Below are 25,360 nucleotides of genomic sequence, written 5' to 3' on the forward strand. Positions count from 1 at the left end.
CAATTTGACATTTTGACATCACAAAGTCAAACATAAAATTTTCACTCAAGTGTCATAGAATAGAAAACAGATGTGTCACAGAACTCTATATGCTGTGACTCTATATAAGTCCTGTTCTGATTCTCTGTCTGGACTGTTCCTAACAGTCAGAAAACAGTTACCCAACTGAATACTGAACATGTTGTTGCGTTAACCTTTTCAGTCGACAGCTGACTAACTGATTTTGGTCGATTCGAAACAGTACAAACGGAGAACCAGAACAAACCTATTTTATAATGTTTTACGACTAACAGGCCACTCAAATATGGTTGATGCGTATTAGTAGTATTTGCTGAAAGATGCATTCGGGTGGATCAATGTGCGTAGCATATCCATAATTACCACATATATGGGCTGATGAACACCCTCACGCTATTGTCGAAACTAACCATCAAGAACAGTTTTCTCATCGTGTGGCTCGGAGTTATTGGGGATGATTTAATTGGGCCTCATTTTCTACCTCCTCGATTAAATGGTGAGGAACACGTTCAATTTTTAAGAGAAGTGCATCCAGTACTGCTGGAGGAAGTTCCTTTGGGCGTCAGAAGGGATATGTTTTTTATGTATGATGGGGCTCCCGCCCATTTTAGTCAAGTAGCACGTCAGCATCTAACTGAAACATATGCAAATCAGTGGATAGGTCGAGGAGGACCACAGAACTGGTCCGCTCGATCCCCGGATCTCAATCCTCTCGATTCCTCTATTTGAGGCCATTTACAGCATTTGGTTTATTGTACTCCTGTTCGCGATGTAGAGGACTTATGAAACCGCATCATCGATGTGTGCAGGGTAATCAGAGAGACTCCAGAAATATTTGAGCGAATACGTGGCTCAATGCGCCTACGTCTAGACGCATACGTAATGTCTGAAGGTAGACATATTGAACATTTACTATGATTTCTACATGTTGTGTGTTTTGTTATTAATGAAATAGTTTTGTTTATTACCCTTTAATCGTTTAATGCAGGTACTAACTACAAAATAACAATAAATCCAGTTCGCATTTATGACGATTTATCTCTGTAGTTGTTCGTAAAATAATTTTTTGCTGCGAACTGGTTTATTTTGGGCAAAAACCCAAGAGACATTTTTTGTTTAGAATGAAACAGGTTATCGGAAATAAATTTTTAAATGGTAAACAAATAATAAGACAAAAAGTTACATTGGAAATAAATTTTAGGGGTTGCGTTTTCCACCCCTTAGAACCATGGGGTAAACTAAATAAATTACTGGCTAAGTGTATTTTTGGTAGTACAAAACGTCAGGTTAATTTCAATATTGTAACTTCTTCAGTGCTTGTGAAAAAAATTGTTATACAAATTTTATGTACTCCCTTTAAGGGGCTGTATCTTAACAAGGGATGCTCCAATGAAGTTTATTTATATGAAAGATCCTATCTTTTTTCGATGAGGAATCACCTCCTTAAATGTTTTACACTTATTCAGTTACACCCTGTATATCATCTAAATGGATAAAATTTATTAATTTTATGAGGTAGTTCAAACTTGGCAAATGTCCCAATTTTTTTGGTTCCAAAATAAATTTACAAAGATACTCCATGAATATCTTTCTATTTTATAGTTGAGAGTTTCTAGATCACACCACCAAATAATTATTTTGGTAGGTTTGGTTGAATCAAAGTACCAATATGAATATTGGCTGTCGAACTAAAATATGTTCAGAGTATAAGAGAAATTTGAACTATTTGGAGTAGTCCAGTGTTGCTGTTTTATTTAAGTAAATTTATTTGAATATAAAGGAAATACTTTTACACCAAGTAAAAAACAAGCATGGTTTAAAAACGTTTATTTATCACAGTAAAATGTAACAAACATCATAAAGTTTGTTAAGCAAGAAACATAGTCGTTTAAAAATATTCAAAATGAATAACTAATTGTGATACTTCAACTACTAAATGCACTAACTTCTTTCTTAATGTTTTTCAGAACACTTTGCAGTCTTTCTAGAAGTTCAGAATATTTCATGCTGTCCTTCAATTCGAAAGACAATTTATAACAACTTTTATAAAGTTCAGATAATTTTTCACAGTCTTTATTAGGAGGCGGTTTCGAAAGGCAAATTTTCACTAACAGCTTAAGAATATGCTGCAACCGAACTTTCACTAGTTTCAATAAAGAGAAACACGTTTTGAAGGTATTGTTGTCTTCTCCGTTATCTTCAGTCTGCTCAATTTCTTCTTGAAACTCCACTTTCTTCTCCAATAAAAGATTGATCATCTCTTCCATTTCCAGAACTATCTCCAAACAATGCTGAAGGTGTTTTATTTTTGTATTAGAAACACTGGTAGCTATAAAAAAAAAAACAAATCAGCAAATTATTTCTTTCGAAATGCACAATTTTCAGTGCCAATCATAGTAGTTATATAAACAAAAAAATCTACAATAACGGATTTTTTTATTTACCATAAACATCATCAACTTGATTGGCCAAAAAAGTCACATTCTGGTCGATCTGTTGATCGCAATCACAATATTCCAATCAATTAATTTTATCAGAATAGTATTAGAGATAATACATTAACAATAAAGGCCATAGGAAGTATGAATCAATAACAGTTTTCAACAAATTAAATCTGAGTCAATCTCAAAGAAGATATGTGTGCCTCAGGGCAGTATTCTTGGTCCGCTACTATTCATTACTTTTATCAACGACCTATGTTAAAACAATCTGAACTGTATATGCATTTGATTTCTTTTTATTGGCTGGTGAAGAAACATAGCCACAGGTAGAAAAAAAAATTATGAAAATGCGAAAAAACTGAGCAAGATCTACTATATATTCAAGATATGTATTAGACATCTGACTAAAGAAGTATCTAGAATTCTTTTTTGCCAACTTTCAGTCTATTATGAAACATATAATAGTATAGTGGAAGGTACTGAAGTAAAAGATCATCAACCAGAATATCATGGACTTTAAATAACTGCAAGTAGAACTGTATTCAAAACGAATGATCCTGATTATGTATGGTTTATATTCAAATGCTCAATGTATCTTTTCAAACATAGGTACAACTTTGATATTTTCATCTCTCATAGCTACAACAACAAGAAATAATTTTATCGGCCATTGGTATCGGCCAGTTCTTTTCAATTAATAATTTTATGTATCTAAATATAATAGATTTTATCAATCACTGCAGCAATAATAGACAAAATTTTAAGAAGAAATTTATTACTCTTATTATTATTATTTATCCTTAGTACTTACTTTCAGCCAAGTACTCTGACAAGGCAAATCTTTGCATTTGTGTGGTGAAGTAGTTGACCGGATCTGAACTCTGGAAATATAATTTCGCTGCTTTCTCATAGTTTATTTTCGCCAACTGAATGATGTTCTTTCTATTACTAGAATCGTTTGGCGTTGACCAAATATGACTGTGATAAAGGGAACCTATTCGGTAATGTATAAGTGCTGCGCGATATTGGTAAAGGGGGTATTTAGGGTTGTTTTCATCAAAGTCACAGTATTGGAGTGCTTTCTGTAGAGTTTCTATCACTTCTTTCTCAGCTTCAGATTTATTCTGAAACAAATAGTAGGAATATAAAGTCAGCAAAGCCACAATGTTGGTTAAATTTCTGCAATTGTACACTACAAAACCATACTTCCTAGATGTCTCTGAAAGTTTGAGATCAATGTGACAAAAAAACTTAGTTCAGAAGCAAAGACAACCCCCAGGAGGTTCCATTCAGATTATATGAAAATTAAATTAACTTATTTTCTTTGTATACATTACAATTTCACATTTGCATACATCAAGTGAAAAATAATTAGCGGAGTACCGAACATGTATCACATTCAGGTTATTTTGAAGTTGCTTATAATCGATGAAGTTTTAAAAATGTTGCACATAGCAACATTCTAAATCGTCAACTAAATCATTCACAATCAATTAAAGAAGTGAAGGCCCTAGATTAGAACCTTGAGAGATACCAGAAGTTGAGGCATATGGAGTGGAAGGATGGCCATTATAAAAAGTGTACTGTTGTCGACTACAACAGATGGGACGATAATTATCAGTATGAGATTTATTACCAGACTCAAAGGCGGAATAATTTAAGCTTGTTTCCACAAATATAGAAATATTTTCAATTTGAAGAATGAATGTAATCAAACTTGATGTTTATTTCATGATGGCATCATCTGAATTTGTTTTGTGAGGCTTAAATTGTTATCTGAGATTTTTATGTATTTTGGTTTTTCAGACCTTGTTAAAGGGTACGTGTGTGTTGCTGTTTTAACTATTTCATCAAATTTCAACACATAAAATGGAGTTTTATGAAATAAACACAAGAAAAATTGACATATACTGAAAAAAGAAATGAATGGCCTGCAATTGAATGACAGTTCCTAAACCACCTGTATCTTTTCCTAGACAAGCATATACCCAACTTATATTTACTTCTTTTTGTTTTATGAGTTTTAAATTTTATTTTTGGTAATTATATTACTATAACCTATTGTTTTGGGACTATCATATTGTTTCCATTAAATGTATACATATAGAACTCTTATCTGAACAAGTAATGTAACGCGAACGCCTTGCACTTCAACCTAAACAAAACAAAACTAGTTACTTTCAAATGTATACTAGACGATTTAGATTTGGATACCCACTACATAGAAAACAAAGTAAATTCCTAGGCATTTGTCTGTTATTTTGTCTGCTTTGATGGTTCTAACAGACAAATTAGCCAATTGTTGAACTTCCTTAATAGTTGACACAGCAACTATTACAAAACAATGAACTTAATTTCTTGGATTTGAATATTTTAAAAATTAATAATGGTTTTCAATTTAATATCTATCGAAAGAATACATTCACAGATTGTACGATCCCTTCGACTCTCTCAGTCCAACCTCACATAAATTAGCAGCTTTTAGGTCCATGATACACAGAGCATTCACAATCCCTTTACCTGAAGAGAATTTTCAGAATGAATTGAAAGTCATCAAACAAATAGCAGTCAATAAACAGGTGCCTGTGTCCTTAATTGAAAAGATTATTTCAGGTAAAACCCATAAAACTATTATGGGAGAACTGTACCCACACATCAAACAACATAATACATACAGATATAGCAGCATTAATTACTCAGGTAAACTTTCAGTAAATATTCAAAATTACTTTTCCAAATTCAACATAATAACATCTTTCATAAGTAATAATAATTTAGGCAAAATAATATTTAATGCGAAACTTAGACGTGACAGAATGAAGAAATCTGGCATATATAGAATAGAATGTAGTGAATGCTCTGCAGCATATACAGGCCAGACCGGCAGAAATTTCGAAGTAAGACTTCGAGAACACATCGGTGTAGACAAAAAATCTTCTATGTATGAACATCTACAAGAAACAAACCACAAAATAAGTAAGGAAAACCTCAAAATCTTACATACATCTAGTAAAGGAAGGAAAATGAATTTGTTAGAAGCCATGGAAATCAATAATTCAATTAAAAACTCAAAATATAAAACCCTTAACGAACAAACAGATTTGTGTGGGTCTCCACTTTTGAATTTATAAAGATGACAATGCAATTAATCACAGTTTGAAGTTTATGCAGTTGGTATTAATGAACGTAGGTATATTTCTTATTACCTACTCTCGGATATATATACGCCAATAGTTCTATTTGGGTCAGGTGTGCTAGAACACTTGAGAATGGTGTAAAAACCGAAACCTTGGTCTTATTAATATCAATACATTAAGTAGACAAAGTATTTTATTCCTATATCCAATTGAAGATACTAATCTTCTAAGCATATATTGGTTGATTGATTGATTAACACAATACAGGCATCAAATGCTTAGGTGAAAGTTACTCATTGAAGATAATTGAAATTTAATAACTATGTTAATAATAATAATAATAATAATAATAATAATATTTTATTCACCATTCACGATACATAGTGTATATATGGTAAGTCAATCAATAATCAGAATTAATACTAGGTATAAATTTAAAAATGTTAATATTTATACAAGACGTCACTAAAAAGAAAAAAAAAGAAAGAAATAAATTTATACATACATATAAACACATACACAATTGAAATATATAAAAACGTATACAGATCTAGTTCATATTTTATTTTTCAGAAATTATCGTCTAAAAATTCTTGGAAACTATAGTAGCATTTCTCTAATAGCAAGTCTTTAACTTTCTTTTGAAATATGATGTTACTTCCAGTCCGTTTGAGTGATTCTGGTAGTTTATTGTAATATATGATTGCATTGTAATCCGGAGACCTCTCATAGAATGTCGTTCTATGTTTAGGAATTTTCAATAAGTTGCAGTGTCTGGTGTTATATTCATGTTTCTCAGAATTACACGAATAACTATCTATATTCTGTTTGGCAAAGATAATACATCGAAAAATGTACACAGCAGGCACCGTAAGAATTTTATTTTCTTTAAAGATAGATCGACAACTGTCTTGATAATTCAAGTTAAAAATCAGTCTTACTAAACGCTTTTGGGAAACAAACACTCTCAAGAATTCTCTTGCTCGACCCCATGCCAATATATTCATATTAATATGTGCATATGCCATAGCATAGTAAATGCTTAGCAAGCCTGCTGTATTCAAGGTTGATTTCATTTGTTTAATAGCGAAATAGGCTTTATTTAGTTTTGAACATACACTTTCAATGTGTCTACTCCAATTTATACTCTCATCTAAATGAGTGCCTAAAAATTTAGTTTCCATGGAGGGTTGGATGTCGTCAATTACAAAAAGTTCGTTGGGTAACAATTTTCGGTGAAAAAATTTGACTATTACCGATTTGGACGTGTTTAGAATTAACTTATTTCTCTGACACCAGGATGAAAATTGATTTACAACCATTTCCAGTTTAACTGCAAGCTGTTCTGCATCCTGATCGGATATTGTTATCGTTGTGTCGTCGGCAAACATGGTAACATGAACGTTTTCTAAATATTGTGGAAGATCATTTACATAAAGAAGAAACAACAGTGGCCCAAGAACTGAACCCTGTGGTACCCCAAGTTTCACAGCCTGACTGTGTGAAATTGAATTATTGCATCTCACTATCATGGTTCTATCTGTCATATATGATTGTATCCACTTTATTATACTGGCTGGAAGTCCTAGAGGCGCCAATTTATCTATTAAAGTTTCAATACACACTGTATCAAAGGCTTTTGACAAGTCGAAAAATAATGATAGGACATATTTGTTGCTGTCAATCTCTTTATAAATATAATTAAGCAAGTGACACGAGGCTGTTTCAACAACAAATTGTATATTATATTGAAAATAAATTCGATTTGACTTCACCAATTGATGAATAAATTTCATCTAAACTGATATTGTTTGACGAGCCCACTGAAAAATCAACACCCTATGTACAATTTTGTGGTAGCTTTCGAACTGATTTATATAGAATCTTTCACTATAAATTTTCCTGGTACTTTTAAAACTAAATGTGAGGTTGACCAAGAAGCATAAAGGAATACTCAATTTGTATGCAGAATGCCATAACCACTAGCTGAAAAAATTATTGCAATCTTCATTGGCTTGCAGCATTTCCAATCAAAATTACCTTTTTCAAAGAACTGAAAATATGAATCAATGATGGTCCGTCATTCGTTATTCTCAAGAAATTACGATTTCAATACTCACCAAGTACGAGGAAGGATTCTCATGCAATATGGTGCCCATGTTGAACAACGCTGTTGAAAGTTCCCACTTCACGGCATCCCAAATACCGGGACAGTGCTGTCTCTCGCCCAAAACTTGCAACGCTTTTTTATAATTGACAAAGGCTTTATTGTAGTGCAACTTCTCCTGTGACGTTATCTCACCTCTTTCATCTGGGGTGTGAGCATGAGCTAACAACCTATGTAGATGCCCTGTATTTGTGTACAGAAGAGCTGTGTTCGCTTCATCCTTAACTCTTTCGAATATTTCCAGCCCGCGAACGAGATAAGGTTCTGCTTTTTTGCAGGTGAGAATTATGTCTTTCGCTGATTTTTCAGTCTTGGCTCTGAAACATGATACTGAAAGTCTTATTTTTGAAGTTACAAGGATTCTTGAAAAAAAAGCAATGTTGCATACAAATTTTCTAATAAAAACCAGTGTTTTGGTACTTGCAGAAACAACTAAAATCCCGGAAGGTTATGGTTATGCAAACATGGCAATTTCACCGCTGATGATAAAGTCGTTGATGTATCAGGAAAAAAACAGGACCCAAAACTGAACCTTGAGGAGCTACAGAATTCACTATATTTTTTTCAGATTTCACCCAGTTCAATGATACGATCTGCAGAGAAGTACAATTCGAACCAAGACAACACATTAAGGTTTACGAGACACCACTGCAGTGTGAAAGTCTTGGTACGAAACATTTAATAAGTTAGACACCTCGACGAAAGGTTCTCATAATATATCAATTTTTATTTTCAAGAAATAACATCTCTCGCCTGCTTATTTAATTTAAAGAACCGTGTTTCATCTGTGATATACTTTAATCTTTTCAACTACTATGTCCTTTTTACTATTTTACTATTCATCTATCAATGAATAACCATTTCACTTATATACAAAAAAAAATTTGAAGAAATTATATTTTTTCACAAGAGTGTCCCAACACTTAACTATGCAATCACGGATAACTGTATATAAGACCATTATATAACCACATTTCGAATATTGTCCCACTCTTCTATACACAAGTGATTTAAATAAAATGAGAACACTACAAAAACTACAGAATCGCGCAATGAGGATTATTTTGAGATGTGACAAGAGTATCCATATATCTTTAACGTTAAATACTCTAGAATGGTTATCTATAGAAAGTAGGCTTACATATTTTGACAAATTTGTAATTTTTAATTATCAAATCCATCAGTATAATACTAAAATAAGAAATAGTTTGTATGTAAATAATCAAACAAAAACGTTCAACACATTAATTTTCAAAGGATTTATTTGAATTTTGAATTTATTTATTGAATTAAGATTCCCTATTACAAAAAGGAATTTTTCAATTTCCATCATAAATATATTTTAACAGTTCGCTCTTGAATATCTTTAATGATAGAGTAGATTTAATTGAATCAGGTGAATCATTGAATTGGACAAAACCTTTGAAGAATAAACTGCTCATACTATTTCTTGTATTTGTTCTATTTATATGAATGTGACTGTTGTGCCTAGTAGAATGATGATGAATGTCCTTATTGAAAGTTATTAATGATAGCAAGTATGGTGGGGTCATTTTATATAATATTTTATAAATGAAAATCGTGGAACAATAGAATAATCTTTTGGATACTGAGAGCCATTGTAGAGCAGTTGGCATGGTAGAAATTGGTGTATACCTATTACATTTCAAAATTATTCTCATTCCTCGATTTTGTAGTTTTTGTATTTGTTGCACTTTGTTCAAATTAAAAGAGAATAAAATAGATGCACAGTAGTCAAAATGGGGTTGGATTAATGATTTATATACCATAATTTTTGTATCTGTTGATAAGTTATTGGCGATTCTTGAGAAGAAATATAATTTTTTTGCAATCTTTTTTTCAATATATTTGAAGTGGTCATCGAATGATAAGTAATTATCAAGTTGAAATCCCAAATACTTCACTGATGTCACTATTTCTATACGTTCATTTTCTATGTTTATATTTATGTTGTTTGTATTTATTTGATTATATTTGAATTTAGTAGTAATTATTTTTGTTTTTTTTAATGTTGAGTTTCATTTTATTGGTTTTCAGATATTTTTCTACTTTCTCTAGAACTGTATTCATTCTGCCAACAGTTTCTTCTAAATTTACTCCAGTACAGGCCAATAAGGTATCATCTGCAAATAAGTTGATGAACTCACAGTCTGTAAATAATTGAATATCATTCAGACACAGAATGGATAATAGGGGACCAAGCACTATACCTTGTGGCACTCCTGTGTGATTTGTTATATATGATGAAAAATAATCGTTCACACATACTCTCTGTTTCCTATTTGATAAATAATTACTTATCCATTCATAAACCATCCCCTCAAGCTCATATCTTCTCAGCTTCTGAAGCAAAATACTTCTATCAATCGTTTCAAAGGCCCTTTTGAAATCTAAAAAGACAGCTACAACATATTTACCTTTATCTGTTTCATTAGTAAATTTAGTTAATGATAACTGTAGTGCTGTTTCACAAGAATGTTTTTTTCGAAAACCAGATTGATTGATAAACATGATTTGATTTTTGTCAATAAACTTTAATAGTTGATTATTTATTGCTATTTCTAAAACTTTATTGACGGTAAGGTATTAATAGGTCTAAATTCACTTGCTTTTATAGTGTTTGTAACTTTAGGTATGGGTATAATGGTACTTATTTTTAATAATTCGGGCAATTGACCATTCTGGAGCGATGTATTGATTAAATTGAGGATTGCATGACCAGCTGTTTCAAATACTTGCTTTAACATTTTAGAATTCAAGATTTCATGGATACTACATTTATTATCTAATGACCCAATTATATCATTCAAATCTCTTAAGTATTATTAAGTATAATAGTCTGCCTGAAAATGTAAAGTCTTATTCGGTCCAAAAGAAATCTATTAGACCATTTAAGAGACTATTAAGGTGATACCAAATTATTATGTATTATTATTTTTTTCTGTATTTTCAATTATCGTAGGTAAGACTACTTATTAACAAATATCAGTAGATCTTTTTTTCTATTATTGTGTGTATATGTATATTAATGTTAACATTATTATCATTGTTGTATATTAGGATGTATCCTATTCGAATAAAGCATTTCATTTCAATAATATTTTGCTTGTCGTTGCACACGGTATTTTGTAAAAAAATTGTACACATTTTAATGAGAGAAATAAAATTGTAACTCTAGGTTTGGAACTTGTGACATACCTGTTGAGGTAGTAAGAGGCAACTTCATTCAAGCTGTTACCCAATCTTCGCAGTATACTGTCAGTTTCCGACAACTTGAGAGCTGCTTCATAACACTCGATACTTTTGAGAAGCATCTGTTCGATGGTACGAATATCATAGATGAATACGCATCTCATATGATTTTCGCCAATACTGATTCCATAGAAGCGTTCATCTTGCTCGAGTTGCTCCATCATTTTAAAGTCTTCTTCGGAGTTGTTGTGGAGTTGGATGTTGTAGTTTTCGGATTCAACTGCAAAATAATCATTGATGAGAGAAAGAAGTTGAATTCATATTTAAATCCCTTAATTAAATAATTATCAAGTAAAGGGATTCAAGAAAAGAGAATATTAGCACATGAAAAACAAAAATTCTATTACAATAGAGGAGCAAAAGACCTACTGCCTTTAATTGAAGGGATAATGTGTATTACAGACAAGGAGAAATTTGGGAGAGAGGTAAAATAAAGGGAGTTCATTCATCTCCTAGGGACTATGGGGTAGATGCAGATGACGGCCAACTATCTAAAATCTAATAGAATGATTAGAATACCATCAAAATTTAAAGACTTCGAATTATATAAATAATTGAACTTGAACGGAGAGATGTTATACAGGGCTATTCAAATTCGTTTCTGTACATGGGGATCTCGTAAACGGTAAGAGATAGAGTGTCGGTTAAATTGTGGCAAAGTTGTGTATTTCAGAGACCTATTCAATGATGTAAAAAAATCGAATATAGCTCTTTTGGTTCTTGAGATATACAGGAAAAACCAAAAAATCCCAAGTTATTTTTTTGCCTATATCTTCTTTATTCGCAGACATATTGAAAATCTGTCCACATTTTGCTATTGGCACTTGATGTGGGCTCTCAGAATATATCCATGAATCTTTTATACAGGGTGTCATCTGACTTGGGCCACCCCCATCTTAGAATTTTTAAATTCGGATCTGTATTTTTTGTTGTAGTTTTTGGACTGTAGACGTTCACTCCATACTGAGAAATCAAATTCAATTTTATATTTCAGGATTTTTCGGTAATACTCGATTATAATTGTGTGAATTAATTCATTCCCTTTTAAATTTCGGCCCTGGAAATTGGTTGAGTGAATAAAAAAAAAATAATAGCAACTTTCACATCTCCCTATGTATCGTAAAGTTTTTCGACAGTTTTTTTTTCATTTTTAGGTACCTATTAATATTTTTCCATTGTTCTGAGCGTTTTCTACAATGAACTTCGAATAAGAAAAGCTTTTATGATTATTTGAAATATATCTACATCAAAAATATATTATATGTGTTTTAATAAGCAAAAAAGAAATGATAGCAATAATAACATCCGAAACGAACACTATACTTGTAATGAAAATTGAAAAGAAGTAATTTATATAGGTATCCAAAAAAATTATTGGCACAATAAATGTTCGAATTGGAGTCCTTCCATTTCGAGACATTTTTAAACTCGGTTTTTCATATTATTTATTGCCCTTAATACACTTATTTGCTGCATTGTTGCGAAGTCATTCAAAATCCTCAATCACGAGTCTTCCACATTTTCTATATCTCTGCCATCGTAAGTCCTATTTTTCAATGTCCCCCATAGAAAATACTAAGATCTGGTGATCTTTCAGACCATCTTATTGTCCCATTATTTGTCTCGAAATGGAAGGACCCCAATTCAAACATTTATTGCACAATTAATTTTTTGGTGTATATAAATTACTTACTTCATTTCAGTTTTCATTATAATTATAGTGTTCGTTTTGGATGTTATTATTGCTACCATTTTTTTCTGCTCATCAAAACACTTATAATATATTTTTGTTGTAGATATGTTTCAGATAATCATAAAAGGTTGTCTTATTCGAAGTTCACTGTAGAAAACGCTCAGAGCAATGGAAAAAATATGAATAGGTACCTAAAAATGAAAAAAAAAAACTCTCGAAAAACTCTGCGATACATAGGGAGACGTGAAAGTTGCTATTATGTTTTTATTCAACTCAGTCAACCAATTTCCAGGGCCGTAATTTGAAAGGTTATAATTCACACAATTATAATCGAATATTACCGAAAAATCCCGAAATATAAAATTGAATTTAATTTCTCAGTATGAAGTGAACGTCTACGATCCAAAAACTATAACAAAAAATACAGGTCCGTATTTAAAAATTCAAAGATGGGGGTGGCCCAAGTCAGATGACACCCTGTATAAAAGATTCATGGATATATTCTGAGAGCCCACATCATGTGCCAATAGCAAAATGTGGACAGATTTTTCAATATGTCTGCCAATGAAGAAGATATAGGCAAAAAAATAATTTGGAATTTTTTTTTGTTTTTCCTGTATATCTCCAGAACCAAAAGAGCTATATTCGATTTCTATCTCTTATTGTTTACGAGATCCCCATGTACAGAAACGAATTTGAATAGCCCTGTATATTATATTATTATACTTTTGATGACAACTAGATATAAGTATTAGGAACTGTCATGTTTGTTGTTAGTTACGAAAATACGTTGTTGAACGATTAGCTGTTGAAGTGAATATTTCCTTCATATATTATATACTCAATAAATAAAATCAAATATTTAAATAAAAACACTTTTTTATCTAGGTTATTAAGATTAGACGATCTCCACATTGAACAAAACACTGCAAGTTATGAAACCGTGCTATAGCCATTTATATTTTATTTTACTTACCCCATGTTTGTATCATCATAATGCAGCAATCTCCAGCCCTACCCAATAGACAGTTCTCACGAAGAGCAGCAGAAGTGTACTGCAACTTGTTCATCACCAACTGACACCTAGTCAGAAGTCCTATATACCGCAAACTCGTTCCATAATTACGTTTAACAAAGTGATACTCGGACAAGGTGGCGTACACAAGCACCGCTTTTTCATAGAGAAGGGTCTTCAGGTGATCCTTCCACGATATGTCACCTGAAACCTTTTCGTTCCACGTAGGCAGTGGTTGCGCTTCGTGCAAGTTCTTTGGCAGAAGTGCGTTGCTGAGCTTCTCTTGATTTTTGTCTATCGTAGGTTTTTCTTCGGATTTCTTCTTGCGATCTTTCCTTTTGTTTTTCCTATTGGTTTCTTGAACAGGTTTTTCGTCTTGAAGTTTTGAGTAAGGCATAGGTATAGGCTCGAAAGGTTTGGCCATTTTTATCTCTTCCTCTTCATTACGATTGATCTCAGTGTTGGATGGTTGTTCCGGAAAGAATTTGAGGCAATTCAAGCCAGCAGCCACATGATGAATGGCCTGTATAAGGAAGAGTATAAGAAATTTTTCAATGAATAGCTAGTTAAAACTATTCTAGCCGCTTAAATTTTAAGGGTCATCCTAAGCAACAATGTGTGTACAATGGTTCTGATATAAATATGGAAGGGTATCGTGCTGACAAAAGTAAATTATGGAAGTGTCACTATTTTTCGTCGATTTTTGGAATTTCTTCCTGACGTTTCGCTGGCGCAAGTGGCTACCTTCTTCAGAAGTTTATACATATTGAGTTATCTCCGATGACTGGATATTATGGCTGGGTAATAGTCTCAGGTAGTTTGGTGTGCTAATGTACCTGGATTTGGTAAATTGCATAAAGTTTGTTCATGTTGACTCAGGTAGTTTGGTGTGCTAATACCTCTAACTGGATTAGGTAAATTACGTATAGTCTGTTCACGTTGACTCAAGTAGTTTGATGTGCTAATACCTGTACCTGGATTAGGTAAATTGCGTAGAGTTTGTTCATTTTGACTCAGGTAATTTGGTGTGTTAGTACCTCTACCTGGATTAGGTAAATTGCGTAAAGTTTGTTCATGTTGACTCAGGTAGTTTGGTGTGCTAATACCTCTACCTGGATTAGGTAAATTGCATAAAGTATGTTCATACTGACTCAGGTAATTTGGTGTGCTTATACCTCTATATGGATTAGGTAAATTGCGTAAAGTTTGTTCACATTGATTCAGGTAGTATGGTGTACTAATACTTGTTTCTGGATTAGGTAAACTGCGTAAATTAATGTTGACTCAGGTAGTTTGGTGTGCTAATACCTGTACCTGGATTGGGTAAATTGCGTAAAATATGTTCATGTTGACTCAGGTAGTATGTTGTGCTAATACCTGTACCAGGATGAGGTAAATTGCGTAAAGTCTGTTCATGTTGACTGAGGTAGTTTGGTGTGCTAATACCTGTACCTGGATAAAGTAAATGGCGTAAAGTTTGTTCATGTTGACTCAGGTAGTATGGTGTGTTAATACTTGCATCTGGAATAGGTAAGTAGCGTTCATGTTAAAATCTGGAATAGGTAAATTGCATAAAATCTATTCATGTTGACTCAGGTAGTATAGTGTGCTAATACCTGTACCTGGATTAGGTAAATTGCGTAAAGTTTGTTCATGTTGACTCAGGTAATTTGGTGTGCTAATACCTGTACTTGAATTAGGTAGATTTTGTAATGTCTGTTCATGGTGACTCAGGTAGTTTCGTGTGCTAATACCTTTAGCTGGATTAGGTAAATTGCGTAAAGTATGGTAATGTTGACTCAGGTAGTTTCGTGTGCTAATACCTTTACCTGGATTAGGTAAATTGCGTAGAGTATGGTAATGTTGACTCAGGTAGTTTGGTGTGCCTGGATTAGGTAAATTTCGTAATATCTGTTCATGTAGTTCCGTGTGCTAATACCTGTACCTGGATTAGGTAAATTGCATAAAGAATGGTCACACTGACACAGGTAGAATGGTGTGCTAATACCTGTGCCTGGATAAGGTAAATTGTCAACAACATTCGCCAAAGAAATTCAAAAAAATTGACGGTTTTCAAAACTGAAAAATGGTGACACTGAAAAATGGTGACACTGAAAACCTCGGCCGTGAAAGCCTTAAACGTATGGAAGCTATCTATAATACAATGCAAAAATTTTATATATCGTATGACACTCTAGAAAACTTACTGAAGAACACTTTTCCACCACACCTCCTGTAATCGGAGCAGGCGTTTTGTAGTAATTTTTGAAATGTTCTACCCTGCTATTATCTAGTACAAGAACTTTCATAGCTTCCTCTTCATCTTCATCATCAGACAACTCATCATCAAAGAAACTCTCCTCGTCTTGATCATTCTCTTCTAGCCCAGGATTTTCTGGATTTGTATTTGCAGGAACATAAAGATCAGCGAGCATGTATAGTGAAGAAGTAACAATTTCTGGATACTTTTCGTGAGGCAAAAGCTTAATGCAATTTTTCAGCAACATACGAATAGTACCAGGTTGTTGCCTGTCAATCGAGTGTTTCATATTCCTTGCTACCCTGTATAGTAACATTGCAACAGGTATGGTGAAAGGATTTTGCCCCTTCTCCACGTCAGTTTCTGAACACAAACTCGTGAGGTCATAAAGTTTAACAACCTTAAAAAATATCACAAATCAAAGTGGCTCCAGAGATTTATAAACATTTGTTCTTACCTCTTCGTCTTTCCCTTTGAACAGCCAATAAGTATGTCCAGCTTTTGTGGCATTGGACTTCAAAAAACTCAAAATGCTCTGCGCTACATCCCTTATCAGTTTAGGTGAAAATTTCGAGTCTCCCATCCTTGGTAAATCTTCCGTTTTGACTAGTTCGTATTTCTGCACAATGCCGTTCAGATGGTAGCACATCACAACTTCAGGAACGTTGGACATAAGGTTATCAAGCCAGTAGTCAATTCCAGTCAGCACATTTATCGGTTTACTCATGTCTCTCAAACGCAGAGAAATGCAAGGATGAGTGCCTCCACCAAATATAGGCATGTCAGTACCTGAAGAAAGGCATTATTACATAGAATATGGTGTCCACTAATGCCTGATGATATATTTTAATGAATGATTTGACTTCATTTTGTAAGTGTGATTTTATTGTATAGAATATTGATTTACTAATTTAAACCTACCTAGTAACATATCTATATCTTCAAATGTCCAAACAACATTTCTATTGTACTTGTGATCTGGTGTTGATGAATCCGGGCACTCTGTAGATGGGGACGGTTCAGGTAAAATGGGGTCTTGGGCAGGATGACAACTAGTACTCTCAACCAAATCATTTGTTTCTTTAGCATCAGTTGGAACCAAACTATGGTACAAAAACTTGGACACCAAACTTCTTTCCTTCAGAGCTTCTCTTCTACGGCTCTTGAAATATAAGTGCTTTTCCTCTTCACAAGTTGCTCTATTGATGTTTTCGAAGAAAAACTTGCGTAACCATTCCCATTCAGTTTTGGAAGTTCTAAGAAGGTGTTTGTATATATCAAAATCATCTATAAGCAGAGTGTTTTCTATCCTATGAACCATCATACTGACGTGACCTTTGTGATATGGAATTTTGAGAAGCTTCTTTATGTTTTCTGCATCTGATACTACGTCCACTTCTCCCACACAATCCGGAAACATCTGAGCCATTCTGAAACTGTACTGACACAGGCATGGATAAGTACGTGCTTGTAATAATAGTTCAGGTTAATCTTACGCTTCAAAATTCTCAGAACTTTCTACAAAATGAATCCAACGCATATAATGTAAGCTCTAAAATTTTTTGTTAGAAAATTGCACAGATGAAATACAACTTCCCAACCATTTTTTTCAAATATTAATTGGATTCACGCTCAAGTTTCAAGTTGGAGGGAATTTATTACTATTAAAACAGGGTATTGACCTTAAATGTAATGAAATCCAACTTTATATACGAAAAAAACAAAAACCATGAAAATAAATGTGAAAATTGAACAGTTGCAAACAGGGTATGACTATATGAGAATTATTTTACATCCAGAATAAAATATGGTTACTTTCATGACTATATTAAGAAAAGTTACATTACATTTTGATTTTTGCAGTACAATTCTGTTGTTTCTGATTGGTGATCAATTTAATATTTTCCAAAAACTACAAAATTGAACTACGAAGACAATACTGAATGGTAACAAAACCAACCCTATTAAAGAAATGTTGAATATGTACTTCAATGTTGATGTCAGACACATAATCCACTATAACATGTTGATTTTCATTTTCAAATCCAATAAAAAAAAACAAGTTATACAAAAATTTATTTCACAGACCCACTAAAAAATATTGGCACTATATTAGCATAGTACTGAAAGAAAAAAATCAAATGAGTTTGAATTTCTAGCATCCTAGTTTGAAAATTGAAACATTATTTAATGAAGGACTAATCCTAGGAATTGAAGAAAATAAAAACAGTGTACATATATTCAAAAATAAGTGTACTGAAGATATTAAATATTATATGCAATATTAGTGATATAGTGTAGCATTATTTGCCACTAATAAGTAAGCATGCTACATTTGAAAATCAAAATTACCTATACTCAATTATTTAACAAATATATTTATATTACTAACTTGTATCCTTATAATACCTTAATGTAAATTTTGAATGTTACTGATTGTTGAAAGCGTTCGTGCTGATTAAGAGTGAATATATGAATGTTGCCATCAAAAATCAAGCAAAATTACGATGTTACATCAATTCCTAAATAACTTCATACAATAACTATCTACTCACCTAGAGAATCCTTTGTGATGAGAAAGAACTTGCTGCAAACCATAAGAGTCTGCAGAGCTACTCAGCCAATTCGAAGGGGGCATATTCAAATCAGTATTACATTGTAATTTCATGAATTGAGCTGGTTTGGGCAAAGAATACTTCACAATAGCTGTTGACTTTATTACTTCACTTTCTATGACATCGTTTTTATTTTCATCCATTGTGACGAATTATTTGAGATCTCATTTACTCAACTTTGGTGATAAAAGTATTTATAGCAATAATCGTGTCTTTGTATACATACAATTTCACCACAATAAAAATCTGCACAACTCAAAACCTTGTTACTAACCTAAAAATCTTTGACAGTTCTAGAAAAATAAAAGAAGATTCTGGAAGTACTGTTTATGTATATATTGATGCATGGAAACTACAGAATAGAAACCGTGGGAACATCAGCTTTTATTTTCTCAAATAACTCTCGAGGCGAGAAATGAGATTGTCTTAACTTTGTACAAATGTTAATAGATGGTGCACCAATCGCAATCTGTAGCGCGTATTAGATCTTAAAAAAACTTTCATCTAATATCGTTTTATTTCCAAATGTAGACAATATTGAACATTGAAGTGTCAATTTGACATTGTCAGGCTGCGTTACTTAAGTTGTACTCAGCACCTCTGTGAATGAAATGTTGAAATTTATTGGATCTTTTCATTATTGCCGTAGGTGCCGTAGGTCGAAAGGTTTTATTAGACAAGATATTTCACATTGGGAAGGAATACAAATGATCACACCAAGGATATTCTACGCATCTTGAGAGAGAGAGAGAGACCATCGATTTCCCATTGAATAGATTAAACATTTCCTATCTTATTGGACTGGAGTCCGGAGTAGTTTGCTCTGAAACAACATTGAAAAAATGACTTATATCTCCCAAAATTAAGTCTTCGTGGTAACCAGTGAATAATCCATCGCTCTCATTTACTCAAAGTAAATTGTCAACGGCCACGTGAAAAGGGGTTTCCTTTCGATTGTAAACTATGAAAATATAATTTTTAATATTTCATTATAGAAATAAAACAATTATTACTGTAACAAATAAATATCCATATCTGTAGAGATATTTTGCTTTGAGATTAACTTTTGCAAAAATGAAAATTTCATAATTCGTGTTACTGATGTAATTTTTATGTTTGAAAATGTTTATTTCAAGTGAGGACATGAAGATAGTTCATCATTTACGCAACATCAATGATTGAAGTGCCTGGGTGCCTTATTAGTGTCCAAACCACTGTCCTGAACGTGTTATGTTGTAGATTATCTACTTTTCATCACACGTGACGATCCGATCCAATAAAGAATCGTTTCGGTTGCGCAAAAGCAAAGAAGAACAGTCTTCGAAATGTTACAATTTCTGTCGATGATTCAAATCATAGGGCACCCACTTTTCGAGTTTTTTGACCAAACCATCAAAAATCCTATGGGAGCTTATGCCCAGTTCTTTCGCCATCCCACGCACCGTTTGTGATGGGCCAATCTTCACCAGGGTCCTCAAAACCTTGTCCTGGAATACTGTAGGTTTTTATCTTTAACTACTAAAATATTTGCTCTTATTCAGGATTCTGAAAATCAATTCCAATGTGAAACGCTACTTTCGTACAGACACCGCTTTGAGCGCCTTATGGATTTTCCTCTAGTGCTTGTGTTTAGTCCTCGAAAGAAATGTTTTATTGGAAATGATATTAAATCTACGGAGTTTAATATCTATAAATATTTTCTCCACTTCAAGTAAAAGTAAGTATCATTGTCCAAACAAAATTCTCACATAGTTATGTCTATAATATGATGATATTTGAAGATATGATAGTACAAAATACCTTGCGCAGTAGCACAGAGCTGTGTTGGTGGCTTATTCATGGCGTTTTCCATTAGTAAAATCAGTGCACTTTCATTGTAGTTGATATATTGTAAAAGAGGAAAGAGCAACTGAATGCGCAGGGGCAGTATGTGCACCAGTTTTACCAATGGAAAGCGCCGGATTAGAATTTTCAAGAATATTTGAAATAATTTCAATAATTGAATTAAACCAGGTGTGAATATGTTTGAGAACTTGTGCCATAAACGAATTTGTTAACATTTTGCAACTATAAGAAACATTTATCTGAAATTGGCACCTAGCACCTACTATAACCTTAAATTCAAAATTGTCTCTTTTCATTTAATACCTGAAATGAAACCTTTACCCTACCTCAGCAAGTATCTTGTATTTAACGTCTTGCACTTATGTTCCTGTTTCATTCTTTCGTATTGTGGAGGTAATTTCTATAATACATCAATAAGGTATAATTTGTATTTTTGAATTTTTTGTAGCAAATACTTTACATCTTATGGATGGCACTTCTACTGCAGAAATTATTAATGGGGACGTATTTTTTGAGATAATCGAACCATCTGAATTGGAGTACACATATAGAATTCGACCAGCGAAAGGTTTTGGGGCACCCTTTGTAAGTGATGATATTTGTTACTATTTAAATTTACATTTTTTCATTACAGAATTCGTCATTTCACATAAAGAACGTGCCTTTGATACCAGTATTGCCAAAAAATGGCTGTAAACCACCTGATAATTTGGATGATGTAGAGGGAAACGTTGCATTCATCGAAAGAGGGTGAGTGAAATCAGGACCCCAATTCTTGAGTTCACACGAAAGTCAGTGGTATTTGACCTCATATAGCACAAAATATACAACCTAAATATGCTATTCTTGTGAATCGATTTTCTTGTAAACTTTCAAATAATCCGAATGCTCAGAAATTCTGCATCAGAAAATCAGTACCGAATGTCACCCATAAAAACTTTGTGTTTGTGAAGCATGAATTCGGGTCATACTAACACGGCCGGTGTTGTCAGGTCATTTTTATGCTTGGCAGTAGATTATCTGGTAATTTTCACTATTTGCAGTCATTTGATGATCATTATGAAAATTAAACTGACTCATCAGTAGATTTTAACTCTTGACCAGTAGAATAGTACCTTGAAAGCCAAAATAGGATGTCTACTGCAAAAAGCATATACCTGGCAACACACATCGCTCTTCTTGTGCGATTTTTTTATCTGCAGTGGATTGGTTCGCAATATTCCAGTCTAATTGCATTACGGCTTAGTTGCGAAAGATTCGCACAATCAATAACGTCATAACCTGTACTGTTTTTGCACATAATCTAACAAAACAGATCATTGTCAATTTGTTCATTCTTTAATTTTTTGAATTTCTTAAATGTTTTCAATAGTTATTCTGGGTGGAGACCAATCCAACGAGTATAAATGGTTTAACTACACGATTTCGTGACTTTGTTTTATATGTTAGAAATTTTGTTATCGATTTTTCAAATATTTTAAAAGATAATCTGCTATTCTGGGTAAAGACGAATTCAAAAATCAAATATGGCTGCTAACTTCATACCGGTTTCACACTTTTTTATTTTTTGACAAATTATTGTTGCCAGTTTATCGTTACTTCTGATCATTATCAATCAATAACTCATTTTCCGACAGGGACTGCTCTTTCAAAAGGAAAGCTCTCATTGCTGAACAGGCAGGAGCTAGAGCTGCAATCATAAGTGATGTTACTGATTCCAAAGACGAATATTTCATCGAAATGATCGATGACCATACTATTGACGAAGTAAATATTCCCGCTGGATATCTTATGGGTAAAAATGGTTTGATGATTCTGAACACGCTGCGGAGACTTCGAAGAACGTACGCCCTCATAAACTTGCCCGTCAATTTGACGTACACACCAGTACACAAGATGAACCAACCTCCTTGGATGGGTTGGTAAGGGAAACTACAGACAAGAGAATTATTATGTTGCTCACCTGAAGGTTGTCATGTATTTTTCTTTTGCAAAATTAGGAATTGTGATGTTTATTGTTACATTCTTATGTTTGAAGGTACACTATTGTAACTATAGTCTAACTTATAATAGGCAATAAACATGTTGAGTTTTGAATTTCTTTTCTACATGTATTGAATGGAAAGTTATTTTAAAAGTTGATTTATGGTTAGTAAATTGATTATTATTCATCAACAAATTGGCCACTCCATGCCAAAACTCAGTCTGACTTGGAAACATTAAATTGTGTTGATAGGTTAAATAGAGGCCTCTCGCAAATGAATCTATTAAAATCAAACCAGGACAAAAATACTTTCAGTCATCTCCTGTTGTCTATGTAAATAATCATGTTATTTTTCAGAATATTTATTTATTTATCGGTCAGGTACACTACAGAATTGTTATTAAATCGCAAATGGTACATCAAGAAAGTTTCAATTGTAGAAACCAGTCAAGCATTAGAGTTCAGTTACGAACCCAACAAGTAAGATCCTTAAGATAAACTAAAAATGTTAAAAAGACAAGAATAAGCATAGACATTCAACACTAATGATGAATTAAATTATAAAACAAAACATAATTATGTCAACTACATTACAGAATTGTCCCAAATGTTACATCAATGTGCAAACAAACCCTAAAGTCAAGTTATTACTTCATAGTAAATAAAGGTATGCATTTTCATTTGTCAAGTAGTAGGATCATTAAAAGAAGTAATAAACGACTATTCAGAAGTTTAATGAACAATCTCTGGATGAAGTCGTCTGATTGCCATTTTTTTGAATACTAAATGTGACAAATGAAAAAGATCAAGTACTGAAAAGTATGTAATGAAATTTTTCTGAAGTCTACAACTTATTGCCATTGAGCTAGTCTTGTAGAATCGCAACCCAAGTGAAAAAATGTGATTACTTCTTAAGGATCTTGAGTTAACAGAAAGGCAAAGCTCGTCTAAAATAGCTGAACAATTGTAGTGGAAGTTTATTATTTTATGAAGAAATATAACCATTGAAAGTTTACGTCTGTCCTCAAGTGATAATAAATCTAACACAGACAGCCTTATTTGGCAAGTTAAATCCAAAGTAGGGTAGGCCAAGTTTCCAAATTATATATTTAGTATAGCGATTTTGCACTTTTTCAAGTCTCTCTTTATGACAAAATCTGTTTTTCCGTTAATCAGCTGTCGCCCCCATTCTCAGAAGTTGAGAAACTTCTAAGGACTAACGAGGTCTTACCTTCTAACGTGTGATTCCTAACACGGTTGCAGAATCATCCCAGTTTCAACCAGATAAATTATCTCAAGAAAAATATCTGGTCCGAGGCGGGAATCGAACCCACGGCCTTCCGATTGTGAGTCGGGCGCACTACCACCGCGGCCAATTCCACAACAAGCATAAAGACACCAAATAACACTACTATATTCCAAAATACTCCGAACCAGTGAAAAGTATAATGACTTTATAGCATCATATTCTGTAATATGGCGGGTATTCCTTTTGATAAATCCGAGCATTCCGAATGCTTTATTACAGATATTATTGACATGATCAATAAATCTTAGATCTTTATCGAAAGTAATTCCCAAATTGCTTGAGCTTTTGACAGTTTGAAGAGTTACATCATTAATGGAGTAGTTTCCAATGACTTACTGCCTTATTCTATAAAATCTCAATACATTACATTTCTTAACGTTAACTTTTGAACAATTAGTATCACAGTAGGCACAAAAGCTATCCAAGTCATTCTGAATGCATTCAATATCATTGGTAGATTGCACCGTTTTGAAAAATTTAAGGTCGTCTGCATACAGAGAGATATCACAATGTTTAAACACTCATTTAACATCATTAATAAAGAATAGAAATAATATAGGTCCAATGTGCGAAGCTTGTGGAACCCCTGAAGTCACATGAATTGTTTCTGACACTCTTGTCAGCTATCCTCATATTCTGCAATCTACCGGAAAGGTAGGATTCAATAAATTTCAAGTATCTGCCCGTTATTCCAAGATTGTTAAGTTTTAAAATTAATAGTTCATGACAAACTGAATCGAAGGCTTTAGCAAGGTCCGTGTAGATAACATCAACTTGGAGCCCTTGCTCAAGCTTATTTGTGATGAAGTTTTGGTAGACAGCCAAATTGGTCGCAGTAGACCTTCCTTTGTAGAATCCATGTTGTTCGTCTATTATGACGTGTTTGAAATTATTAAATATTTCATCTGTAATTAAAGATTCAAATACTTTGGGGATACAAGAAATTTTCGAAATACCCCTGTAATTCTGAATATCATTTCTGTTTCCACTTTTGAATACTGGAGAAAGGGCAGATTTTTTCCAAACTTCTGGAAAAATCCCTGTATCAAATAATCTTTGAAAAAGTATTTTAAGGGGATGTGATAAACTGTGACAGCACTATTATTTTCAATACCAAAGAAACATATTTTAAATTTATCCAAATTCAGCTTCAGTCAGTGTTCTTCAGCTGATTTTTTAACCTTTTTGAGTTCATTGTTAATGATTTCCATTACGGTTGCGGTATTTCTCGATATTGAAGGAGCATTTGACAGTGCCCTACCTAAATGTATAGGATCATCTCTGGCTAGGAAAGGCATAGAATCGACCATAACTAGATGGATCTATGCCATGCTGGTAAACAGACCTACGACTCTTCAAGACGAGGCGATTATTTGGTCAAGTGTGACTAGGTGTGAGCCACAATAAATCCTTGCGGGTTGCGGAGTAGGGTCGATTTTGACCCACTCACTATCGATCTAACCCAACCTAACCTAACGATTTCCATAGCTGCATCTGAGCTCTTCGTAATGAAATTCAGATACAACTGTGTATAATCTGCATAGACCTGCACATTACAACGTTCCACCTCATTTAAAATATTTACATTGTGGATAATGAATAT

The 25,360-nt window shown here is 33.1% G+C and overlaps 2 protein-coding genes and 1 long non-coding RNA gene across 3 annotated transcripts; 1 reads left to right on the forward strand and 2 right to left on the reverse strand.

Annotated features, from left to right (window-relative positions):
- Window positions 1–1,830: 1,830 nt before the first annotated feature.
- LOC111505643 (erythroid differentiation-related factor 1) lies at window positions 1,831–18,917 on the reverse strand. Its single transcript, XM_023160485.2, has 9 exons — window positions 18,560–18,917; window positions 16,926–17,440; window positions 16,462–16,793; window positions 15,952–16,404; window positions 13,706–14,267; window positions 10,983–11,256; window positions 7,717–8,080; window positions 3,271–3,583; window positions 1,831–2,347 (listed from the first exon to the last, which is right to left on the reverse strand). The coding sequence occupies exons 1-9, from the start codon at window positions 18,760–18,762 to the stop codon at window positions 1,944–1,946; spliced, it is 3,420 nt and encodes a 1,139-aa protein (XP_023016253.2). The 5' UTR covers window positions 18,763–18,917; the 3' UTR covers window positions 1,831–1,943.
- LOC141485715 (uncharacterized) lies at window positions 9,778–10,945 on the reverse strand. The gene is made up of 2 exons (XR_012467373.1): window positions 9,995–10,945; window positions 9,778–9,934 (listed from the first exon to the last, which is right to left on the reverse strand). It is a non-coding gene; the product is annotated as an uncharacterized lncRNA (long non-coding RNA).
- Window positions 18,918–20,536: 1,619 nt separating the features above from the next.
- Window positions 20,537–22,561, forward strand: LOC111505645 (PRADC1-like protein). The gene is made up of 4 exons (XM_023160488.2): window positions 20,537–20,857; window positions 20,913–21,049; window positions 21,099–21,214; window positions 22,102–22,561. The coding sequence occupies exons 1-4, from the start codon at window positions 20,773–20,775 to the stop codon at window positions 22,388–22,390; spliced, it is 627 nt and encodes a 208-aa protein (XP_023016256.2). The 5' UTR covers window positions 20,537–20,772; the 3' UTR covers window positions 22,391–22,561.
- The last annotated feature ends 2,799 nt before the right edge of the window (window positions 22,562–25,360 follow it).

Source organism: Leptinotarsa decemlineata, unplaced genomic scaffold (assembly GCF_025532065.1).
Source record: "Leptinotarsa decemlineata unplaced genomic scaffold, Ldec_3_MD MMD2_tig00026330_RagTag_RagTag, whole genome shotgun sequence".
NCBI classification, from domain to species: Eukaryota; Metazoa; Arthropoda; class Insecta; order Coleoptera; family Chrysomelidae; genus Leptinotarsa; species Leptinotarsa decemlineata.

What these genes read in the sequence shown, in the direction of transcription:
- LOC111505643 (XM_023160485.2), bottom strand. Translation starts at nt 18,762, where the DNA reads ATGGATGAAAATAAAAACGATGTCATAGAAAGTGAAGTAATAAAGTCA. An exon ending in CATCACAAAGGATTCTCTAG is followed by an intron (nt 17,441 to 18,559) that starts GTGAGTAGATAG and finishes GTGTCAGTACAG; the next exon opens with TTTCAGAATGGCTCAGATGT. An exon ending in GTCAGAGTACTTGGCTGAAA is followed by an intron (nt 2,348 to 3,270) that starts GTAAGTACTAAG and finishes TTTTTTTTATAG; the next exon opens with CTACCAGTGTTTCTAATACA.
- LOC111505645 (XM_023160488.2), top strand. Translation starts at nt 20,773, where the DNA reads ATGAAACCTTTACCCTACCTCAGCAAGTATCTTGTATTTAACGTCTTG. An exon ending in CATTCTTTCGTATTGTGGAG is followed by an intron (nt 20,858 to 20,912) that starts GTAATTTCTATA and finishes AATTTTTTGTAG; the next exon opens with CAAATACTTTACATCTTATG. An exon ending in GTTGCATTCATCGAAAGAGG is followed by an intron (nt 21,215 to 22,101) that starts GTGAGTGAAATC and finishes ATTTTCCGACAG; the next exon opens with GGACTGCTCTTTCAAAAGGA.